General features: G+C 40.8%; 1 protein-coding gene across 4 annotated transcripts; it reads right to left on the minus strand.

The window, feature by feature from the left end:
• Positions 1-1025: 1025 nt before the first annotated feature.
• On the minus strand, positions 1026-24791 carry aspdh (aspartate dehydrogenase domain containing). Of its 4 annotated transcripts, XM_062984631.1 has the most exons (10): positions 24579-24791; positions 23224-23440; positions 20102-20297; positions 11138-11197; positions 10092-10236; positions 6978-7062; positions 5833-5982; positions 4797-5023; positions 4558-4697; positions 1026-1581 (listed from the first exon to the last, which is right to left on the minus strand). In XM_062984631.1, the coding sequence occupies exons 3-10, from the start codon at positions 20214-20216 to the stop codon at positions 1544-1546; spliced, it is 960 nt and encodes a 319-aa protein (XP_062840701.1). In that variant the 5' UTR covers positions 20217-20297; positions 23224-23440; positions 24579-24791; the 3' UTR covers positions 1026-1543. The 4 variants fall into 4 exon arrangements, with proteins under 4 accessions (XP_062840701.1, XP_062840702.1, XP_062840704.1 ...); XM_062984632.1 differs by lacking the exons at positions 20102-20297; positions 23224-23440 and having other exon boundaries at positions 24579-24789; XM_062984634.1 differs by lacking the exons at positions 20102-20297; positions 23224-23440; positions 24579-24791 and adding an exon at positions 13858-20090.
• Between the last annotated feature and the right edge of the window lie 208 nt (positions 24792-24999).

Raw genomic sequence — 24999 nt, forward strand, 5'->3', positions numbered from 1 at the left:
AGTAAAAGGAGGCGCTTGGCTGCAGGCACTGGCAGGTATGCGCGTTTTCTGGGCCTGCACACCACAACACTTTCTAAGGCAAGGAGGCTGCTCTGCTCACGAAAAGCAGGTGAGGAGCTGGGATCGGCTCCTTCTTGCTTTAGTGATGAGCAGATTTTTGGTACCACAAGGGGAGTTCCCATTACGTGCTTCCAAAATACCAAAAGAAACGAAGGAAATGGGAGAAACGAATTCCGCTCACAATTCTAGTCTCTTCATTCCAATTTTGCAACTAAAATTAAAGGGACGTTAATATGTTCATAAAAAACGTATATCAGAGAATATTCACATCAACCAATATTCACCTCACTGGCAACCCTTAAGCATTCTTCTAGTTGTAGAACTGACTTTTGGCTTTAACGCATGTATCTTTGAGACAAATAGTGCTTTGTACAATGGAGGACAATGTTTCCTGAAACTGTTTTCTAAAGGTAATTTCCCCCACCTGCTCACTTGCTCTTTACATGGCTTCCAAGTGTTTCTATAATTTTCTGAAGTCCTCCAGGTTCCTGTAGATATGCTCACCAATCTGGTAAATGCTACCAATTTAGTCAGCTACATTTAATGTCGCTTTGGACTACGTAATCCCATTTCCACATCCATATATTATTATTTTTTTAAAAAAAAATACACATGCTATTCTTCCTTATTAATTATTGTGCTTTTTTTTTCGTGTCGGGAGCAACCGGAGTTGCTTCTGGAGTGAGAGAATTGGCCGTCTGCAAGGACGTTGCCCAGGGGACGCCCGGATGTTTTGATGTTTTTACCATCCTTGTGGGAGGCTTCTCTCATGTCCCCGCATGGAGCTGGAGCTGATAGAGGGAGCTCATCTGCGCTCGCCCCGGGTTGGATTCGAACCTGGCAGCTTTCAGGTCAGCAACCCAACCTTCAAGTCACTTAGTCCACTACGCCATCTGGGGGCTCAATTATTGTGCTGAATGATATAATAATAATAATAATAATAATAATAATAATAATAATAATAATAATAATAAAAAAAAATTTATTATCCTCCTCTCCCTGCAGCTTGAGGCAGGATACAACATAATCAGAACAAGAGATAAAAGACATACAATAAGATACACACAGTTAAAAAAAATCCACTGATGAAATGAAGATTAAAATTCACAACTTCTAACACATACATACTCCACATACAAGAGAGTCTTCTGGCATAAACATGGAACCACAACAATCACTTTTCCCCTTTCTCCTTCCAGCATCTCCTATAATTTTTGTATGCCAAATGGTGGAACTGACCTGTTACCTTTGTTCAAAGACAGTTCTGATAGGAGAGGACAGGCTGGTGGGATTTGCTGCAGCATTAGTAGACAATTCTGTGTATTATTGATGGACTAAAACATGCACTAAGGTACAGAAGGCGGAAGGAAGGGGGGATTGTAGACATGCCACCTACAATCAGTTTTTCTTGTCATCCACTCCCTTCCTTGCTTGAACCTCTGGAGCAGTTATTTTCAGCTTGTTTTCTTGTGAACATTCAGGTTCAGCAGAGATAGACTCGGCCTCCATGGCCTTGACATACTGCAGAGTAGAAAAGAGAGAAGATCAGTCAAGACCCTTGAAAATAGATTCCTTTTTTTCTGAAAAAGACACATCTCCCAGCAGATTTCACTCAAGACATCCACATTTTCTGAAAAAGGGTGTTGGTTAGAGAAACAACTCTTTAGAATAATTTGTTGTGTAATTTATTACTGCATTACCATTCATTTATGGTGGGAATTTGTGCTTTATTCATTGCATTATTTACGACTTTCTTATTACTTCTTTTTGGGAAGGAGAAAGTAGGAAGAATCCATCTTAATAAGTATGAAAATGACCTAAAATTTAGGGGAAAGGGATACTCTCAAAATGCCCCGAGAAAACATTTCCAGCTCCTACAAAAATAAGAAGAAAACGAAATGAGATTGCATTGTACATTACCTGAAAGGAGTAATTATGTTAAAGTCACTTTGTTTGTAAAAAGGAACATTGCGATCCCCTTGTGGCACTCCGAAAGTAATGCATTATTACTTGTGATGCATTACTTCTGTGCTCTCCTTCAAAGCTATATTTAAACAGCACAATCCTATACTGTATATGACTGACTACTGGGAGGGAAGTCTCATTGAGTGCAGTGTAGGTTGATCAAAGTCAGGTAAGTGGGTAAAACACTTAAGCATTTGCTCTTTCCAGTCAGATATTTGTTTTGCATTGATCATTGTCATGAGAGAGGTGAAGGTACACTAATTAGGAAGCTAGGCAAAAAGTATATAATCTCCAGGTAATTTCTGGTGCTATTTAGATTTAGAGTTGGTGCTCCACATCCATGGATTTAGCATCCACAAATTCAACTATCTACAGTTTGAATTTTTTTTAAAACCCCAAAAGCCTGGATTGTGGCATTTTATAAATAGGACACTATTTTACTGTGTATATAAACGGACTTGAGAATCTATGGATTTTGATATCCATGGTGGGTCCCGGAACCAAACCTTAGAGCCCATTGTATCTAGGTCTAGTGCCACCTAGTGACGAAACTATAATCACATTACAGTATTCATACAATCATGGGGGGGGGGGGGGTTGTTGTGTACCTTCAAGTTGTTTCCAACCTACAGCGACACTAAGGCAACCTTACCACAATGTCTCCTTGCCAAGATTTGTTCTAAATAGGTTTCCCATTGCATTCCTCTGAGGCTGAAAAGAGTGTGATTTTCTCATGGACAATTAGGGCAATATTTCTGTTAAAAGCCCTGCTAGCCATTTCTGGAAGAGTCTTCATGTGCTGAAACTATGAAAAGCCCAGAGAGCAGTTTTTAGCATGTGTTGGCTCTTTAATAAGTTAAGCTAAACATTACTTAAGGAGCTCCTTTTGGGCCAAGAGACATGATCCTTCTCCACTGCCCCATCTTACACAACTGCAGTAGAGATGTCCATTATGTCTGCACCTTTCTAGTGTCTCACAAACCCCTTAATGAGGGAGTTTTATCATTTTACCCCCCCTTTTTTTTTTAACTAGGCAACCAGTGTTGTGTAATTGTTATGATATTGGACTCAGATTTTAGAGGTCAATCTTCAAGTCTGTATTTAGATATGAAATTTGTTGGGCAAATTCTCTTTGGGTTGCTGTGAGTTTTCCGGACTGTATGGCCATGTTCCAGAAACATTCTCTCCTGATGTTTCACCCACATCAGTGGTTCTCAACCTGTGGGTTCCCAGATGTTTTGGCCTTCAACTCCCAGAAATCCTAACAGCTGTTAAACTGGCTGGAATTTCTGGGAACTGTTGGCCAAAACACCCGGGGACCCACAGGTTGAGAATCACTGGCCCACATCTATAACAGGCATCTTCAGAGGTTATCTCTGAGGATGCCTGCCATAGATGTGAGTGAAACGTCAGGAGAGATTGCTTCTGGAACATGGCTATACAGTCTGGAAAACTCACAACAACCCAGCAATTCCAGTCATGAAAGCCTTCGACAACACAAATTCTCTTTCTTTCCCACCTAGTTCATGAGGTTATTGTGTATATAAAGGAGAATAGGGGAGTCATATATATTAATGTTCCTTCAGCATATGAGAGGAAAGGCAATTTATATATGTAACTGATAAATGAACAAATAAGTACTGTACACTAGTTAAATCAGCACAATGGCTGCCCAGATGCATCAGGGTTCAGTGGTCCCCATTCTTCTCTTCTGAATACATTTTCCCCATATGCTTTTGCAACCTAAGGACCAGAGCAAGGTTGGTGGATGTGTGGCCCGCAAGATGTCATTGCATTGCTGATCGCATGATCCTTCGTCTACAGATGGGCATTGCAGTCCAACAATATCTGATGTGTCGCACATCTCCCACCCATGGACTAGCTAGAGATTGACTCCTAAAAAAATGAAATGGGCTAGAACATCCCCAAGGGAAAAGATTATTTACTTTCATCCTCCTCCACAATTGAGAACCTTCTTATAGCAACACCAGAGGTACTCCAAGTGGCCAGCTACAGGTCAAAGGACATTTAGTATAATGCCAACTTTGCCAATGCAACCTCACAACTTCTGAGGACGCCTGCCATAGATGTGGATGAAACGTCAGGAGAGAATACTTCTAGAACATGGCCATACAGCCCAGAAAACATACAACAACCCAATGCCAACTTGGTTTGTGTTTGCAAATACATTACAACTTGTACCCTTGGTTTGCTTCTGACATGATAAATAAATCACCCTGGAGAGCTACATTTCTACAAAGATGCTTCATCATTACAAAGGACAACAACTGTTATTTGTTTGTTTTATCGGGCCTGGCCCCATGTAAGCCACCCCGAGTCCCTTTGGGGAGATGGGGCGGGGTATAAAAATAAAGTTATTATTAACAAAGAATTCTTGTCCTGTCTGATAGTGAAGTATCTTTGTAGAAATGGCCAGGTTTAGGAGCAAAGTCATCATTAGAGCAAGCTGTTGCACTTTTAGCAAGGCCAACTTACAAGATAATACATACGGGAAGGTTTTTATCCTCTTACCCAACAGGCTGCTCCAGAAAGCAGCAAAAGTAGCAGCTCCGGTGACAGCACCAGAAGCAGCTGGATTCTTGCGCCTGGTGTTGACCGAGAAGCCTCCTGGCCCGGTTGCTTCAACCTCCACCACGTGGCAGTCAGGGAGGCTACAAGGGGAAATTGCAGTCCATTAGATGCAATAATTTGATGTCAGATAAAACAAACTGCCACTCTCCCAGCATCATCAGAGACAGTAAGGGACTCACTTGGGGTCAGCTATGAGGCAGCCTTTCACACCATCAAAGCCCAGGCTGGAGGCAGCCATACATGCTGCTGCCATGGTGTTGACGTTGTTGGGGGCCAGGGGACACAGTTGGCGCACAGGGCCATTGTACAGCTCCACCCGCTCCTTTCGGGCCCCTTGCAGCAGCTCCCCAAGGTGCCCGCCAAGCCGAAAACTGTCAGGGTGTTTCACCATGGTGACTGTTAATGCCTAGGAAGAGGAAGAACAAAGAGTCAGGAGGAACAATCCTTCCTCAAATTCATCTTGGTTGCCAGCTATTTAAAATTGTAGCACTGCTGGAGCAAACACTTATATGTTAAGTTAAAATAGAATATTGACATGGTGATTCAAACAGTACAGAGCTTGGGTAAGTTACTTTATTAAATTCCAGTTCCCATGGCTCCCTAGCTTGCATGGCCACTAAGAACAATATAGTCAACCCTTCATATTTGTTAAGGTTAAGACCGAAGGATCCTCACAAAAGTAGAAAAACCACATATGAAAACACACTATTTTTTTACCTGAAAGAATAACTTTCTGGGAATCTGTAGGTCTTCCAGCACTGGAAGTTGAATACAGAATCACTCTGGAAGATCTACAAATGCTTAGAGCAGTGGTTCTCAACCTGTGGGTCCCCAGGTGTTTTGGCCTACAACTCCCAGAAATCCCAGCCAGTTTACCAGCTGTTAGTATTTCTGGGAGTTGAAGGCCAAAACATCTGGGAACCCACAGATTGAGAACCACTGGCTTAGAGAATCTCCGAGTCTTCCAGTGCAACTCTATGGTGGACATTGACCATTCAGTCATACTAGAGTTTTTAGATATTCCAAGGTAGAACTCTTGTATTAATCAAATCAGCAAAAATGAAACCTACAATTTTGAGTTCTATGATGGAAGAAAAAAGATAAATAATAATAATTCTGGCAGGACTAAGAGACAAGCTATTTCACATGTCTTCTTCTTCACCTTTCCCTTTATCACCCACAGTCTGAACATCCTCCCCCTTTGCAGGAGCATACCTGAAGCATCCCTCCATCGTCCAGTCGCTGGATGTCTTGGCCACCCCAGAGAGCCCCACTGGGAATATAGAGTGTGTGCCCTGCCTTTCTTGCAGTTTCACGCAGTTCAAGCTCGGTGCCTGAATCAGCTAGAGCTGTTGGTGAACCCACCTGGCAGACATAGAAATGCTTGCAGTGATTAATGCTGAAAACCTATGGGGACACAGCTGCCTCAGGGTGGGATTAGACTGCTCTCCTGATTCATTTCATGCTAAATAACCACAGTCGGTCCTACTATTTGGCATCACACTTGTAAAGTCATGACAGGGGAGAAAATAATTAAATTATTATTATTATTATTATTATTATTATTATTATTATTATTATTATTATTATTATTATGGATTACACCTCATATTGCTCTCTGTAAAACAGACTCATTGGGAGAGGGTGGAATATGAATTAGTTGTGCCTAATTTCAATGGCTCTATTTTAGATAAGAATTACAATACAACCCATGTCTATGGGATCAGTACCCCTGATTTCTCCCTAGGCATTTTCTAGGGCATCTGACACAATTCTATGATGTACTTCTACCAGAGGTTGACTATAACATCACATTGGACAATCTAGAAATACTAGGGAGCTGTCTACACATTCTCTAGTACCTTTAATGCAATTCTTTGGCATACATCTGCCAGAAGTGGTTCATTTCAATAGGGTTCACTATGATCCACGGTTTCCCATTTCCACTATAAGTGAGGAATGCATCCCACATGTATATAGGAGTTGTATTACACTGTTGGGTTTAACCTTATGGTTCTACTGATAAGGAAATAATGAGGAAGAGGTGCCAGTGATGTTTTCTACTTTATATGCCAAAATATATACTTTGCACGTTTGCATGGGGAAGACATTTATCTGCAGCTAGCACAAATGTCTTGTGACAGGTCTGTAAACAGTCTATTAAACTTTAAATTAAGGAAGTTGGTTAATTGGGGCATGAAGGTGGTTTGATTCTGGGAATTTTCCGCAATAGACAAGAAATATTATTTTCAGTGAAGCAAGCAAACATAGGTAATTTGCCTGCTCACCTTGAAAAAAATGTTGGGAGAAAGAATGTGTGATACCAGCTGGCTCTTCCTAGAGTAATATGTAATTCTTACCATGAAATCTGCAGTTTTGAGAAAGGATACCCCATATTCTCGAGCAATGCAGGGGTGGGCCACTTCAACGATGATGTCAGGATGGCTTTTGAAACAGAAGAGAGAGAGAGCAAGAAGAAAGGCTGAAGCTAGGAAAATTACTTTTCAAAGTAGTTAGCATTAGTTTACAGGTCTAAAAAGCAATTAGCTTTATAGTTCAAATTTTAAAATACAGTAATTATTGACTTCCCTCATACTTCAGAATTAATTACCGTAGTTATTTAAATACCACCAGACTGCAACAAGCTTGTAGTTTATAATACCAAATATAACTACGCAATGAAGCCACTCCTTTATAATCCTTATAACCAATAGAATAATGTTGCACATCAAAAGATGAGAGTTATACATAAAAAGATGTGATGCTAACACTTGTTATGTTATAACTGCAATGTGACTTATGACCTCATCAGTATTCTTTGTGTCTTCTCCCTGTTTCTTTACACTGCCAAAACGGAGTCCCATGGAGTCCATAACATAACACAAGGCAACTTGTGGAATTCTATGGGGCTCTGATTCGGCAACGTACAGCTCATATTCAAGTAAAGGTAAAGGTTTCCCCTTGACATTAAATCTAGTTGAGTCCACCTCTGGTGGGTGGTGCTCATCTCCATTTCTAAGCTGAAGAGCTGGCATTGTCCATAGACACCTCCTAGGTAATTTGGCCAGCATGACTGCATTGAGCGCTGTTACCTTCCCACCGAAGCAGTACCTGTTGATCTCACATTTGTATGTTTTTGAACTGATAAGTTGGCAGAAGCTGGGGCTAACAATGGGAGCTCACCCTGTCCCATAGCTTAGTGGCTTAATCTGCTGTGCCACCGTGGCTCCTAGAGAGCTCATATTACCTGATTACAAATGGCAGAAAGCGGGGGAAAGATGGACCTCTATGGGGCAAGGACGTGGGATGGCAGAAGATGGACTTTCACAGTAGGGAACAGAGTAAGACAGTTCCCTCTGCTGTCCCATGCTGTCCCTGGCTTTCCCCTACTTTCCTTCTACCCATATGATGAGGTTCTTAGTTCTGCCTCCGTTTTATCAAAAAAAGAAATTAACTGCAAGTAATGTGTTATTTCTTACTTCTTGCTTCTAAGTTCTGGCAATGATACTGAATTATCAACTATTGCCAGAAACAACAGTCTTTTGGCACTTGCAAGACTAACAAATGTATTACCAAATACATTTCCCCTAAAAGTTCTGCATCAGATGAAAGCCTTTCCTACATGACAATTAGAGATTAGAAAGATTATTCATTGGACTAACTCCTGGAATCTTTCAGACAGCATGGCCATTCATAGATATTGAGAATGGTGAACTGATTAAGGATGGGGTTGTTGTATGTTTTCCAGGCTGATTAAGGATGCTTCTACACTGTAGAATTACCAGTAATGCACTCTGACAGCACTTTAACTGCCATGCCTCAATGCTATGGAAATGTGGGAGTTGTAGTTTTACAAGTTTAGCAGCCTTTTCTGCTAAAGAGGGCTGGTGCAGCACCAAACTAAAACACTCAGGATTTGATAGCATGGAGCCATGGCAGTTAAAATGTTGTCAAGCTGAATTAAGAATTATCCAAATTGGATACAGCCTAAGATATGTAATGAAGTTTGTCTCTATTCAGTCTGTAGCAGATAATGTTGAATCTCTTGTTGTATTATAATTCAAGCTGTTGTTTATTCTACTTCATCCACAGTGATATCAATGGAAACTTCAGGAGTGGCCAATGATTTTCAGCACGGGCAACTTAAAACAAATCATAGTTAAGTGGCTTCCTCCACTGGTTTCCCTCCCTATGGACTGCCACCCCCAAGAAATGACCTTTCCCTTGTACAAATGAATGGGGACCCTCTTTCCAAATATTAAGCACACAAGAAGTAGACGAAATAATTAGGAACATAAATAAAATAAAAACAGAAAAATATAATGAATTAGAAAAAAAGATGGTATTAAGATGGTATAGAACTCCTGAACAACTGTCTTATATGATAAAAGGGAAGAATTCAAAGTGCTGGCATTGTAATAAAGAAAAGGGCACTTATTCACATATGTGGTGGGAGTGTTCTGAATTAAAAATTTTTTGGCTAATGATACAAGGGAAAATCCAGGACTTATTACAGATAACAATACAAATTAATAATGATTTGTTACTTTGGGGAGTGCTGGATCATCCAAGTATAAAAACTGAGTGCCAAGAGTTATTGAAAGTAACAATAAGAGCAGCACATGCTGTGATTGCTAGAGGATGGAGAGACAAATCGAAATGGACGTTAAATAATTGGAATGATTATTTGTATGATCAAGTGTTGTTAGATATTACAGGAATTATGACTAACCAAGTAACAAGAATGAATAAACAAAAGGACATTACAAACAGATGGAAAGACTACTTCAACTGGGTGAAAAATGGAGGAGCCAACGATTACATTAAAGAAAAAATACAAAGACTTTACCTGTGGCTGGATCTGCAAGATTAATATAAACATACTGTGGTTGAGGAGGGAGGGTGTGGGTGGTAGGGAGGGAAAAAATATTGGAAAAAAGGGAAGTAGTGTTGTTATGAATTATGAATTATGAATGTAAAACCCAATAAAAATGTTTTAAAAAAAAGTGGCTTCCTCCACTGGTTTCCCTCCCTATGGACTGCCACCCCCAAGAAATGACCTTTCCCTTGTACAAATGAATGGGGACCCTCTTTCCAAATCCTTCCTTACACGTTTCCTGTGACATCAAGCATTTGATGGTTTCCTAGCTGGTCCACCATTCTAGAGATTGCAATACCTCACCAAAAGGCTTATAGCAGATACTAGTAGGGAGAGCTATAAGTTAAAACATGCTAGCCCTTTTGGTCTTGCCTTTTTGCCTTTGACCCCACCAACCTCTAGTACATGGCCCCCTGAGAACTTATTTGATATTAAATCTGGCCCTTGGGCTAAAAGCAGTACTCCATCACTGGCACCCGGTAATTATTTGCAGCTGTTCAAAGTATACTTGTATGCCCGAAGGCTCGCGATCGGTTCATTCTGCTTATCCTTGTCATGCCAGTAAAGCAATCTCTGGCTAGGCTTGCCAGCTCACCAGGCCAAGAAGTCTGCCAGCTTCTCCAAACGTAGCTCCGCTGGCACACTTCCCTCCAGCTTCCTGGAATCTCGATTCCAAACAAAGGCCAGCTCCAAGCCATGTTGAAAGCCGTCGTCTTGGAGCCGTTTCACCAGGTACTGTCCTGAAGAGAATAGGCAGAGTAGAAGAGCATCACAAAGCCAGAGCTTTTGGATCTATTTCCCTTGCATCTGCCATACCCTTCCCGTGGAAGAACAAAAACCATCTATGAAGTCCAAGCATATTTACTAGGATTTCTCAGCCTCTAGCCACAGAACTTCATGTTTCACAGCCAAAAAGAAGAATTGGCTAAACAGGCAGCATTTATCCTCCTACCCCCGGGGTGGCATCCTTTTTGGAGTCACTGATGGAAGAATCTCATGCCCCTTTTTGTGAGGATCAAGAAATAGTTGGCTGCCCACCATTGGAAACAGAATGCTGGGCTTCATGCTAATCTAGTTGTGCGCCAGCAAGGTAACCTTATGTTCCTATAGAAGCAACACAGATTCAAGAATAGAGAGGGCTCTTCCGCTAGCCTTCAGCATAGATCAATGAAAAAGCCTGATAGTTAGACAACCACAGTACACAAACCTTAGAAAAACAAACCTTAGGAGGTGACAGGGAAAGACTACCAGTGTGGTCCAAGTCCTAAGGGATTTTTGGCCCATACAAAATTGGGTTACTCTTGCTAGCCAGAACTGGCTAGAAACAAAAGTCAGTTGTTGCTAGAGAACATCTGATAATTTCATCCAGGGTAAACATACACAATCTGCCACTCTATTGGTTAGTCCCAACTAGATTAGACTCATTTCCACCACTTCTTGAATGGAGGGCTGGCACACTGGTAAATCCCATGGATTCAATGAATATAGACAAAATGAGCAATTGGATATTCAGTCAAAGACAACAACAACAAAAGAAACTCAAGCCAAGTCAACTTAGAAAATCAAGCTTAGTATAAGATAGATGAGACTCATCTTTGAAGTATGATAAATGGGGAGAAACAGATAAGAAATGGTACTTACCTAGATGTCCATAGCCCACAATTCCAACACGCCTTTTCCTTTGGCTCTCTGACATTTTGGCTATTATAGTATGAACATAGAAAAACAGGAATTTTAAAAGTATGGTTCACAAGAGGAATGGGCAAAGTATGGTCCCTGGACTGTTTTTGCATCCCTAAGAGTCTGCTAACATTCAATTATTTTTGTCCCCAAGAATGACCCCAAAGGCAATTTATGGGGTGTATGTATTTAGAGTCCCATGGGATTCTGGGGTTTATAAAATTGCCAATATCTTCCCCCCAAAAATCCCCCAGCATGCCAAAGATCTTAACTGGTAGAGTGGGCCCATTTCTGCCACATTTTACAGTTCCCTGCAGCAATTTAGATCCTTTTAATGGCTAAAAGAGCCAGTGCTTAATCTTCAGTTACAATAGGGGAAACAACCATTGTAAGAATGTGCAGCATGCACATATCAAAATCAGTTGCAGTTAGGGCTAGCCCTAGGTAATTTTCAAGTGTAAGCGAACAGAATTTTGCCCCCCTCTCAAACCAATCACTGAAAAATAAAAGCGTTGGATAAGCGAAAATGTTGGATAATAAGGAGGGATTAAGGAAAAGCCTATTAAACATCAAATTACATTATTATTTTACAAATTAAGCATCATGTTTTACAACAAATTGTACTCCACAAAAAAGCAAGATAAGCTTATTTCCCCATCAACAATGTATTGTTATGCATTAGCCATATTGTCATGCAACATATTTTAGTTATATTATTTCAGCAACTGAAAAACTGCAGGTTCGGAAACCTGGTGGGTTTCGCTTTTCAGACGGCCAAATCAGGCACACACAGGATAGAAGGCAAAACCAAGAAGTTTATTCTCAATGGCCAAAGAGGATGTCAGCAGAGGAAGTACTCCAAAGTATTGACACATTGCAATTGTGAATACAGAACATTTTGATTTCATTTGACAGCTTCTCAAGAAACCCACTCCAGTTCCTGATTGGTTGAAAAACTGTCCAGCTAGGATCTGCACTCTAGTGGCTGAGGATTCTGTGGAGCACCATCACTGTTTGACAGTCAATGGTGGCAGGAAATTCAATAAACTGTCAATGGAAGATTTGAAGTGTCAGTCCATTTAATGGTCTGCCTCTGAAAGGCGTTATTAGAAGGAATGTGGTGTGGTAATATGTAAAAGAGTCCTTGCTGAGCTTAATGGATTAGCTCTGGCTGGCACAATAAAGTTAGTCCAGTATACACAATGAGAATGATGATCATTCCCATAGATGGAGCTGGCTCGAGATGTGGGTGCCAGAGATAGCTCCAGTCTTACCAATGGACCTAGGGAGCTTTGACATCGATTCATTGAGCATTTCCCCCCACATCCCTCAGTTTATTGTGAGGGGATAAAGAGGAGGATTTGGGTCTGACCCGACAACATTCCAGAGATAATTCATACAAAGGTTAATGTGAACAAAAGGTGCAGCTTGGTAGGCTTTTGCAGAGTTTCAATTTGATACATTTTTATACATTTCATATTTTGGGGAGTTCAATTTCTTGATATCAGTTTGGCCTTGACTGGCTAATAAAGACCCACTGGCTTTACAAAATACCCATTCCCAGGGGATACGAAAACAGCCAGAATTACTGACAGCTTCAATGCAACTGCCTCCATTTTTGGACTCTACTTGGGAATTATCTTAAAGGGCAGCTTCCTTTGGAAGGTACCATAAACCTTTGTTTAGCAGTCAACAAGCTATTTGAATTTAAGATTTATGTTTATCCATGCATGTCCACTGCCGTAGGATTTCTCATTACTCAGTCAGTGGATGGCTCATAACTGGTGGTATGAATGGCTTCCATTGTAAAGCTCGTGATGTGCTTGAGATGATAAACCTATAGAGGCATCACCATTTCACAGAATACATCATCATTTGGAGTTGCCATTACCGAGTGCATGAAACATCCCTAAAGAAATACTGTATGCTGAATCTTTATTTCATGTTGTTCTGGTGTTTCTTCAGGTCATTTCCTGGCAACGTTTGTCACTTCCTTCCTCTGAGACTGAAAGAATGTGACTTGCTCAAAGTCACCTAGTGAGTTTCCATGGCTAAGAGAGGGTTTTAATCCTGGACTCCATGGTCCTAGGGTGTGTCTACACAATAGAATTGATACAGTTTGATACCACATTAACTGCCATGGCTCAACGATATGGAATCCTGGGAGTTTTACAAATCTTTAGCCTTCTCTGCAAAAGAGTGCTGGTGCCTCACCAAATTATAAATCCTAGGATTTCATAGCATTGAGGTATGGCAGTTAAAGTGGTGTCAAACTGCTTCCATTCTACACTGTAGATCCTCAAGACACCCTTTGTAACCTTTCCTCTCGCCCTGTCACTACACTGTCAAATTGCCTTCCATGCTCCAAGGAGACTCACCTGACTTTGTGGCCCTGATTCTCCACTCAGGCACTTTCAGGATTTCAGCTTGAAGCAGAAGAGGGTTCTTTCTCGGAGTGCCCTTTGGCCACTCAATTCCTGAAGAATGTTAACTATTAACCCAGACTGGTTTTGTAAATCTAGAAGGGATTGCACTGTTAGCAAATAGAGGCCAACTGATTTTCCCCTCTCATTCAGTCTATACAGGTTGAGTATCTCTTAATCCTAAATGTTTGGGACCAGAAGTATTTTGGATTTTACCATATTGTATCAAATTTTGGAATACAGTAGAGTTTCACTTACTGTATGGGCCGGCAGAACCTTGGATAAGCGAAAATGCTGGATAATAAGGAGGTATTAAGGAAAAGCCTATTAAATGTCAAATTATGTTATGATTTTACAAATTAAGCACCAAAATATATGTTTTACAGCAAATTGATAGAAAAAGCAGTTCAATACACAGTAACCTTATGTAGTAATTACTGTATTTATAAATTTAGCACCAAAACATTGCAATGTATTGAAAACATTGACTACAAAAACATTGGCTACTAACAAATTGACTGCAAATAAAGATAGAATTGCATAAAATGAACTTACAGTAACAACATTGTCGAAAATTAAATCCATAAAAAGTTCAGTCTTTGCTGCCTAGAGAAACTACTGTGCATCCGGGTGGGAGGCAGACTGCGTTGGATAATCCAGAACATTGGATAAGCGAAGGTTGGATAAGTGAGACTCTACTGTACCTGTTTTTGCACATAGGTACATAATGAAATATCTTGCAGTCGGGACTCTAAACTAATCAAATTCATTTATGTTCCATGTACATAAAGAGAGGTATTATGCCTCTCCAGGACCTCCAGCATCATTTCACCATAATGAAGGACCTAGAGATTTCTAGAGAGAACATTTTTAATCAAATCTGCAAATCCATAAATCCACTATCATTTCAAGTACAAAGAGACATGCACAATGTTCACTTGCGTATCCTCTGGATCAAAGCACAGATTTGCTCCCTTTTAATACATTCCAAATAAGGCAGGTTATTAACACTAAACTACAGCTCTCATGATTCCATTGCACAGAGCCATGGCAGTTCAAGTGGTTTCAAATTGCATTGATTCTACAGTGTAGATGTACTCTTTGCCAGTCCTCCTTGCCCATCTTTACAAGTGCCAGATATATAACTCTGTAATTAATACAGGCTGCTCCTGCTTCGTGTCATTGGTCCTGGTGTCAATGTCTTCCCATTAGGACACAATTTTCTAGTCACAGCCTAAGGAAGTATCCTAACAGCACTCTTGTCACTTTTAATTTCAGGTGACTATTATCATTCCCAGTCCTGGTAGACACCTTGGCATGTTTCCACTTCATCTAATCTTCCCCATAGTTGCCGGTGTGGATTTTTTTAAGTTCTTTTTTTATCACCATGTAAATACTGTATATTATTATTATTAATAATATTAATAATAAATGCTGACTTTCAACAATCGTACCAATGAAATTGTAGGCAACCAATAAACAGGATGTTGCACTCTGTAAACTATGACCCCAATAGAAAGTGGAGTTGGAGACAGGATTATAATGTCGGTGGATGGCACATCTGCTGAATAAATTTAATAGACAAATTACCATCATTGTCATTATTTATTTATTCATTTATTTGCAGCCTTTTAATGCCCTCAAGTCTAGCACACAAGGCAGTTTACAAAGGTTAAAATAGATACAACTCCCATGATTCCACAGCCTTGAGGCCTGATGGTTAAAGTGGTGTCAAACTGCATTAATGCTACAGTGTAGAATAGATGCACCCAAAGTTAATTGCACAAATGGCATTAATATGTACAGGAGGGAGGTAGGAAGTTTGTAAGGTCAAGCACAGTAAGGAATTAAGCAGGGAGGAATTTTAGAACCAAGTTGTTGGAAATGGGAAAGTTAACCCTTTCCATCCTGCCTTGGCATCAACTAAAGAAAGCACCCCTCCAGTTGCTGTTTGCACCAAAATGTCAACATTTGTTGGATTTTTTTTTCTTAGAAGCAGGCGGATCGGGATTGTAGCATAAAAATAATGGGTTACATTCTCCTTCCCCAAAGCCTGCCTATGTCCTCTCACTCACTAGCACTTTACATTATTTGAAAGTGCACATTAATTGCCTTCGTGCAATTAGTGTCATGTTGAATTTGCTCCTAAATGTGGTTAATAGACAGGGCAATGTGGCTCCATGGAACTTGCAGTATGATGCAACACATTTGTACTCGCTGGTAATCTCTGTTAAATTCAATGAGGCATATAGGATTGAAGCCAGAATTGTACCCCACTCCCTCAGGAAAAAAAGAGGCAGTGTTGGTTCATTTGTTTGTTTTCTTAAAAGTTACGTGAAATTGTTTCCCAATCTGCAGAAGCGGGATGCAAGACAAGGCAGATGGCTGTTTTTTGACTTTTTTCACCCGTGGCGGACTTTGCCTTGGTTGGAGACATTTTGTGATGTGAAGAAAAGGACAAGCAGGTGCTCTGTCCATATTCCATATGCAGAAGCTGACTAGACTAACAGCTGACTCTTCATGGCTCACAGGAATACAGCTTCTGCCACAACATCTGTAAGAAGTGGCTGTTTGAAGGGCCACATACATCCATATTCTGATGCCATTTCGCCAGTCTCCACTCCTTCCAGCATCTCCTCGCTGAAGCAACCACTTTTTTACCTATCAAGGGTGTATTTACACCAGTGGTTCTCAACCTTCCTAATGCTGCGACCCTTTAAAACAGTTCCACATGTTGTGGTAACCCCCAACCATACAATTATTTTCGTTGCTACTTCATAACTATCATTTTGCTACTGTTATGAATTGTAATGTAAATATCTCTGATATGCAGGATGTATTTTCATTCACTGGACCAAATTTGGCACAATTACCCGATACGGCCAAATTTGAACACTGGTGGAGGATTGATTTTGTCATTTGGGAGCTGTAGTTGCTGGAATTTATAGTTAACCTACAATCAAAGAGCACCCTGAACCCAGTCCACAGTGGATCTGCACCAAGCTTGGCACACTACCTACATGGCCAACATTGAATACCAGTGGGGTTGGGGTGGGGGGCTGTACCAAACTGGTGATGGAACTAATAAACTTGCCATGCATACCCAACATGCCAAACTTTGATTACTGGTGGGGTTTCAAGGGGGCTGATCTTAGAGGTTGGGAGTTATAGTTCACCCACATTAACAGGATTTGCTGTCTGTTTCAAAAAAGGATGAGGACATGCATAGAGATCTTCAGCCTTCTCTGCCAAAGAGATTCCCAAGACCATCATAAATATGTGTTTTCTGATGGTCTTTGGAGACCCCTCTGACATCCCCTCATGACCCCCTCAGGGGTCCCGAACCCCAGGTTGAGAAACACTGATCTACACTGTAAAATTAATGTGGTTTAACACCACTTGAACTGCCATGGCTCAATGCTATGGAATCCTGGGATTTGTAGTTTGGTGAATCACCAGAATTCTGTGGCAGGGAAGGCTAAAGACATTGTAAAACCACCACTCATTATTCCAAAGCATTGAAACACTAGTTAAAGTGATGTAGAAACTTTTTTCAGTTTCTATACTTCCCAAAATAAAATATTAATTCTACAGTATAGATGCACCCCAAGAAAATAAACTTTTGGGGATGTTTGTTAAACCCTTGTTAGCACAATATGCTGATTTTATTGGGCAAGACCATCCTTAGAGTAAGTTACGTGAAAGAACACAGGAATAGTTCATAGGAACTCTTTTGTGTCTATGTTAGAATAACCCCCAAATGGACAAATAGTTGTAAAATGGGCAATAAAAAATAGTAAGGCCCAGAATTCAATAATTCTGATGTAGAAGTAATGCAGTTGACACCACTTGAACTGCCATGACTTAGAGATATGGAATAATAGAATCTATAGTTTGGTGAGGTATCAGCAGTCTGGAAAAGAAGGCTAAAGACTTCATAAAATGTCAACTCTATTGAGCTATGGCAGTTAAAGTGGTGTCACTGCATTAATTCTACATGTAGATGCACACTTAATCTGTGAAATGTTTGAGGACACATAGATTTACTCTGCACCTTTTTTCTTCACATCAGGGATGTATCCATGGTTTGTTCCCTCCTCGGATGTCTCCATCTATCCTCGGCCCTCCTGCCACCAGGAGGCATTGCAGCTTTCCCTTTGCTCCTGCCCATGCCCATAACAACTACCTCCAGATGTTGCCCAGTTCTCCTGCAGCCCTGCTAAAAGGACGGCCACCAGGCAAACAGGTGTTGCTCAGAGATTCCACCTCTCTTACTCTGCTGCGGGTTTTGCAAAAGATGCTAATTGTCTCTTTCTGGCCTCACGAAACCATGATCTCATCAGTTTAAACAGGCAGAAAACAACAAACAGATGGAGTTTCTGAAGGTACTGCTGTGCTTACTGGAGCAGTCACTTTGCTCCAAATGTTAGAAGTGCAGGTTTAGAAGGGATGGCAGGAGCTACTAGATGTGATTTCACGCCCTGGGACTAAGGTCTGTCTGCCCCCCACTCCACCACATAATATCTTTGTAATTTAGCAATATATGTGCAGACTACACACTGCAATGGAGTGCTAATACCTGTTCGGTCAGATATTTATGAAATGCAAAAACCAGCTTCTCCAAGATGGCACCCACCAGATGTATTGGACTAGAGCTCCCATTGTGCTCAGCCAACATGGCCCAAAAGATGTGATGTGAAACAACAATGTGGACTGGAGTGATGGATTTTGTTCCTTCACAAAGAAACCAGATACAGCCTAAATACCATAGGTCATACAGAATTGAGGAAGAAGAGGAAAGAAGATTAGGAAAATTACAACTCTCAGGATCCACTAGCCCAGTGCTTCTCAGTCTGTGGGTTCCCAGGTGTTTTGGCCTCCAATTCCCAGAAATCCCAGTTTACCAGCTGTTAGGATGTCTGGGAATTGAAGGCCAAACATCTGGGGACCCACAGGTTAAGAACCACTGCACTAGCTAGTATGACTAGTATTTATGCTCATTGGTTTATTCAGGGGCATACACATTTACAAGGCTAGAAGATTTAGTTAAAAATCAACCTCAAAACATGGGATGACTTATCAATGTAAGCACCGTACCATAACTCTTATCAAACAAGGAACCACCTCCTTCTCTGAGTAGAGTGGCGAAAGGTGAGAGCTTAGTCCTACAAGTACCTAAAAGAAGCATCGACTCTCTGTACTCTCTCTGTCTTTGACTATCTACGGATCATATAAAATCCATAATTTTGGCTCTGAAAATTGCCCTCAACTTATACATGAAATCAACTTATATATGAGGACATACAGTAGGTTCCCCAGTCCTGGGAAGTAGATAAAAGAGACAGATGCTCTGGGCATTTCTAAGAAGAAAACCTGACCCACCCAGGAGGTGTTCTCATCATCATAATGTATTTCTAGCTGGATCCCTGCTGCTGCAGGAAAGAAGTTGTTTGGCAGCATAATACCATCTTCACATCTTTTCCCCGTTTGTTTTTTTCATCCTGAAAGAATAGGATAGGGCCTTTGAAATAGACACACACTCATTCTCGGTCTTGTTTTGTCTGCATAGATGGTTCCTAGAGGCAGCAGGCTGGTAAAGGGTCACCCTGGTCCAGCAGATGGCGTGCAGGTTTCCGAGGCTCAAAGTTTGAGCTTGGTGCCTTTAGTTCAAATCCCCTACACTGTGGACTTGTTGGAGAATTGAGCTTGGACCATCTGTGCAAGTTCAGCCTTAGTCCCCCCCCCCTTCTGTTTCCTTTGTGAAAAATGAAAATGAATTATTGAATTTGGTGAACTTTGCCCACCAATGAAAACAACCCTGGTAATGGTTCACAGAGTCACTTAGCGCATAGTGAAAGAGACGTGGGTCAGGTGTAGGAATAACACATTTATGCTGTTTGGTTTTCTAGCAAAAGCAAAGTTTCTGGCAGGCTGCATCCACACTGTTGAATGAACGCAACTTAGCACCACTTTAATTGTCATGGCTCAATGGAATTGTGAGTTGTAGTTTTATAAGGCCTTTAGTCTTCTCTCTGCCAGAGTGCTACTGCCTCACCAAACTACAAATCCCAGGATTTAAAATTATTGAGCCATAGCAGTTAAAGTGGTGTCAAACTGCATTAATTCTACAGTGTAGATGTGTCTTCCATTGGGAAGAATAACATAGTTGTGAGAATGTTGTGCCGTTTTGCTGCATTGTGTGCAAAAACAGCAGTCTTGCACCAAAAATCTCATGGCTTTCTGGAAACCATACGAACACTTGCAATTTACTACAAAAAAGGGAAAAAGCACATGTGTTTGGTTTTTTGTTGGTGTTGTTGACTGGTGCAAGATGGCTATTCGTGAAGAAGCAGCAGCAGAATTCTTGCTCAAATATCTCATATCATGTGTAAAATTTACACAGACATGTACACATATGCATACATATTGCTTGATAGGACAAATGGAGCCTCCGGTGGCCTAGGGGATAAAAGCCTTGTGACTTGAAGGTTGGGTTTCTGACCTGAAGGCTGCGAGGTTCGAATCCCACCCGGGGAGAGCGCGGATGAGCTCCCTCTATCAGCTCCAGCTCCATGCATGGACATGAGAGAAGCCTCCCACAAGGATGGTAAAAACATAAAAAAAACATCCGGGCGTCCCCTGGGCAATGTCCTTGCAGACGGCCAATTCTCTCAATCCAGAAGCAACTCCGGTTGCTCCTGACACGAAAGAAAAAAAAAGACAAATTATTGTAAGACTCTATGTTGGTGTAGGGTCAGGAAGTTTTCTTTCAAATAAGATACATATGTTTTAATATTATTAAAAAGTGTAAAATTACTATTGTTAATATAATAATATAATAATAATAATAATAATAATAATAATAATAATAATAATAATAATAATGTTTATTTTTAACCAGCCCTCCCTCCCTGAAGGGACTCAGGGTGGCTAATTGATGGATTTATATATCAATAGTCATGCTATAATGTGTACATTTTGGAAATAATAATAATAATAATAATAATTTTTATAAATCCCTTGCTATAATTAAGTACTTACAAGCATGCACACTCACATACATACACATGACTATTCGTTTTTCCTGCAGCAATGAGAAAACTGTGGAAATAATTGATTTCCACTTGTAAGAATGAAATAGTAAAATATATACATCCCTCGTCAAGTGACACAGATCTTGCCAAGAGACATCTATTCTCATTTTGACACACACACACATACTACTACCACCACAATTATTAAACTGATAAAAAAATCATCCTAGTGTCAGGACTGTCAATCTTGCAGTATATACTGTACTTTGTTTTCTTTTTAATTAGCCAAAATTGCAGGGAATTAGTATTTCCCAGGATGTTAGCTCTTTTTGGGGCAAGTATGAAAACTAAAACAGTTAAGAATTAGCCTTCATTTAGCAAAGTGGTGAACAAAGAATTCCTCTGTTTTCCTATGTTGCTATCTTCGGTTTCCTTGTGACTCCAAAAACAAACAAGATAGACAGTTGTAGTTTACAAACTTTAACGTTTACTAATGGCTTTGAATTTACATATACATGGGGAACTTATATCCTAGCTAAGTAATGAGAGAGAAGCCCCCCAGCAGGATGGTAACACGTGCAGGCATCCCTGGAGCAACGTCCTTGCAGATGGCCGATTCTTTCACACCAGAAGCAACTTGCAGTATGTTTGCTTCTGACATGATAAAAAGGCTAATTAATAAAAAAATTAAATAAAGTCTGCAACCTTAAGTGACCACCTTTCGAAGGAGACGTAATACATGACTGGAGATTAGAGGAGGAGCAGAGAGAGAAAATAGAAGCAAGGTTAGACTGAGGCCCCTTCTACACTGTCATATAATTCATTATCTGACTTCAGATTATCTGCTTTGAACTGGATTATATGAGTCTCTAATCCAGTTCAAAGCAGATACTCTGGATTTTATATGGCAGTGTAGATGGGACTTGAGGAGGCGGTCCCAAGAAAGTGACCAAGGTTACACGTGGTCTACTTGCAAAATATTTGTGTCCATGCATTTACAGGATAGTAAGAGCAAGTGTGGGAGTTTAGAGGAGAGATCTAGATAAAAGGGTCTCAAATGCAAGAAATTCTGTTCTAAAACCCTTGTACAGCTAGAGAGTTTTTCAACAAAAGGCGTTCCGGCAAAGACAAAATGGTATCCAAATACCAGCTGCATCTCATGAATGCATTATTACACTGGATATCTTGTATAAGCTAGTTGAAATCTAAATCCAAGTTGCTACCAATTTAAGGTATAGCGGAAATGAGTAGGATTTCATTTAGCTTGACAAACTTCTGCCCCATTTATTTTTAAGTGATCTATTCTAAGCCGAACCCAGAAAAATTACTTTTGGGGACTACGGAAAAATTCCAGTCAACTCACGTAGCACTTCTTGGGAGAAAGAGATTAACTTTCCAAGGTGAACTTTCCAACAACATAAAAGTTCAGCAAGAATGTTTTGTACAAACTGCCATGTTGACGTCTTGCATGGAAGTCTTAAACATGCGCAATTACACACATGCTGAGTCAGCTATCTGTGAAATTGCCCATGTATATTCACTACTTTTGCTCTTCATGCACACAGTAGGTGGCTGAATGCAAAAGAAGTCATGGAGCAACCATCAGAGATAAGTAGCAGAGGAATATTGCTGGTATAAATGCCTTCTCCTATATACATCTGTTACAGATGCCCTATCATTTTGCATCTGACTACCCTAGCATGCCTTTGAACCAGATGCACACCTGCTGAAATTCTCTTACAAATAATGATCACACAGGAGCCCTCTCCTCCTGCATCTGGACTTCCCAATCCATTGAAATAAACCAGGCATCATGTTCACAACGATGCTCATTAATCAAAACGTATCAGCCTACATTCATTTGTTAGCCTCAACTAGAATGGTAGGCACATTGAAGCCATGGGATTTACATCACTGTTGGCTCAGCAAGTTCCCAATGGTTCAGTAGGCTTGCTCTGCTTGGGACTAAGAGACACAGGCCATAAAACACAGATGGCGCACTGTCTTTATTACATATTACTGTCTTCTCAAATCCTTCCTAAGAAAGGCCACAATTAGACAGTCAGGCAGATAATAGACCAAGGCATGTATGGATGTGCTGCAATCCTAAGCAAATTTATTCATGTCTCTGGCAGTACCCAAAGAACACATTCTTTAGTTATTCTGCTCACAATGAGCATTTTTCATATATAAACGGAGCCCTCAGTGGCGTAGTGGATTAAAGCCTTGTGACTTGTAGGTTGGGTTGCTGATCTGCAAGCTACCAGGTTCGAATCCCACCCGGGGACAGCACGGATGAGCTCCCTCTATCAGCTCCAGCTCCATACGCCTCCCACAAGGATGATAAAAAACATCAAAACATCCAGGCATCCCCTGGGCAACGTCCTTGCAGACGGCCAATTCTCTCACACCAGAAGTAACTTGCAGTTTCTCAAATCGCTCCTGACATGAATATATCTATATCTATATCTATATTTGGCAAAGCTAATTCCCCAGAAAGCCCATTGAAACTGAAATCTAAACACATTAAATGTAATATGGTAAAGGGATTATGGGTCCTCCATTGACCCCATCAAGTCACATTACTTACTAACTTGCTTGCTTACTTAGGCGATCCCTCGTTGTCCAAGTATGATGGCTTTCCAAATTCTTTGAAGACACTTGTGCATGAGGTTTTTTTTAATGTGTGGCGGTTGGTGCACAGCCGATCAACACAGTCTTCACAGAGTAAGGATCCCAACTAGTGGCATGGTTAATACGACGATGGTGGCTTCTCAATCTATTGCAGCCTTCTTCCACCTTCACAGCTGTTTTAACATGTACCATGTTATTTTCCGCCTGATTCACAGTTGAAGTCTTTGGATTGTGCTTGGTCAGGAACTTCCTCTACCCCTCCCCCCCAGGAGTGCATGACTCCAGTGGTTACACCCACAGCTTCATTGGAACACACAAGCTCCCTCATCACAACAAGGTGACAATCCATCACAATGTTTAGCCCCCAAATATATTAGCATATGGGCCAAACAATTATATTTAGGCAAAAAGTATGGGGGCATCCCAAAACTGGAAAACAACAACAAACACATGCCATCTCAAGGTGACTTGGAATATGACCAGGAGTGTTTCTTTCTTCTTCTTCTTTTAATGAGCCACACCATCTGTATACCTCAAGGGAACCATTAATATTTTCATTCAGTCAACACATTACTTTTTAAATATTTTAAAAGTATTTTTGAGTCTGCTACTGGAAGAAATATGGGAAACAAAATAACATACATAAATGCCTACATGAATAAGGCATCCCTACTATTGTAAACTGAGCACACAAAAGATGCCTTCTCCCTGGTGGGCGCAATATAAATGTATTATTACTGAAATTGTATCTAAATTCATATGAAAATTCTTTTACGTTTTCTTTTTTCAAAAGCAGTTCTCCACAGTCTCCTTCCAGCCATTGGGGGCTCTCCACAGCAGGAAACTTGGGGCTCGTAAAATCCATATAGACCCCTCTACCTTTGTGGGAGCACATAGCGTATTCTTTATATCTCTCTCAACCATCACAGTTATTTACAATCCTAAAGACTCAAGAGAACCAATCAGACGGCAAGCCAAGCAATAAGGCCACCCATTTCAATATTAAAATTTTAAGATGCGTTAAAAGCCAGCAGTAGGCCCGATAATAAAAAGAACAAATGAAAATATCAAATGCCTTTTAAGGAAAAGCTCAATTTGCGCACGCGGATAGGTCCCTCTGGATTGTGGCCATGCCTTGGTACATGTGACCAGTGTGCAGAATGATGCGGAAGATGCAAGCACACAAACACCTATATAGATGTATGCAGCATATACAGGTGCACTAAACAGATCAAGAGGCTTAGATTGAATCCAAGAAGGTATATTCATAGAGATGCATTCATAGATGAGCAAATATGATGATACACTTACAGGCCATCTATCTATCTATCCATCCATCTAGACATCTCTTGAGTCATCCAGCTAGTCATCTATTGAAACAGTGCATCCAATCCATAAGCAATCTGTTCTTCTGGTGCTCTGGACTTTGCAATCCATCCCCTGTCATTTCCCCTTGGCGAATTTGTCCATCTAACCAGCCAAGCATGGGGGCACCTTCTCCGTCCCATTCCTTGGCCCCTCCCCATCTTCCTCTGTCCCCCATCCCTTCTTTCTGCTTGTCTTCGTACATGAAGGTTGCCATGCCAGCCAGTTGCCATGGTCACGCTGGCAGGCAGTGAAAAGCACAGCTCCGCAGCAGTGATGCGGAGGGAGGCAGGAGGGCCAGAGACTGACGGATGTGGCAGCCGGCTAAGAATTGCGGAACCGATTCTGCCCCCATGGAAATAAACCC

The sequence above is a fragment of the Anolis carolinensis genome, chromosome 6 (genome assembly GCF_035594765.1).
Source record: "Anolis carolinensis isolate JA03-04 chromosome 6, rAnoCar3.1.pri, whole genome shotgun sequence".
Lineage (NCBI taxonomy): Eukaryota > Metazoa > Chordata > Lepidosauria > Squamata > Dactyloidae > Anolis > Anolis carolinensis.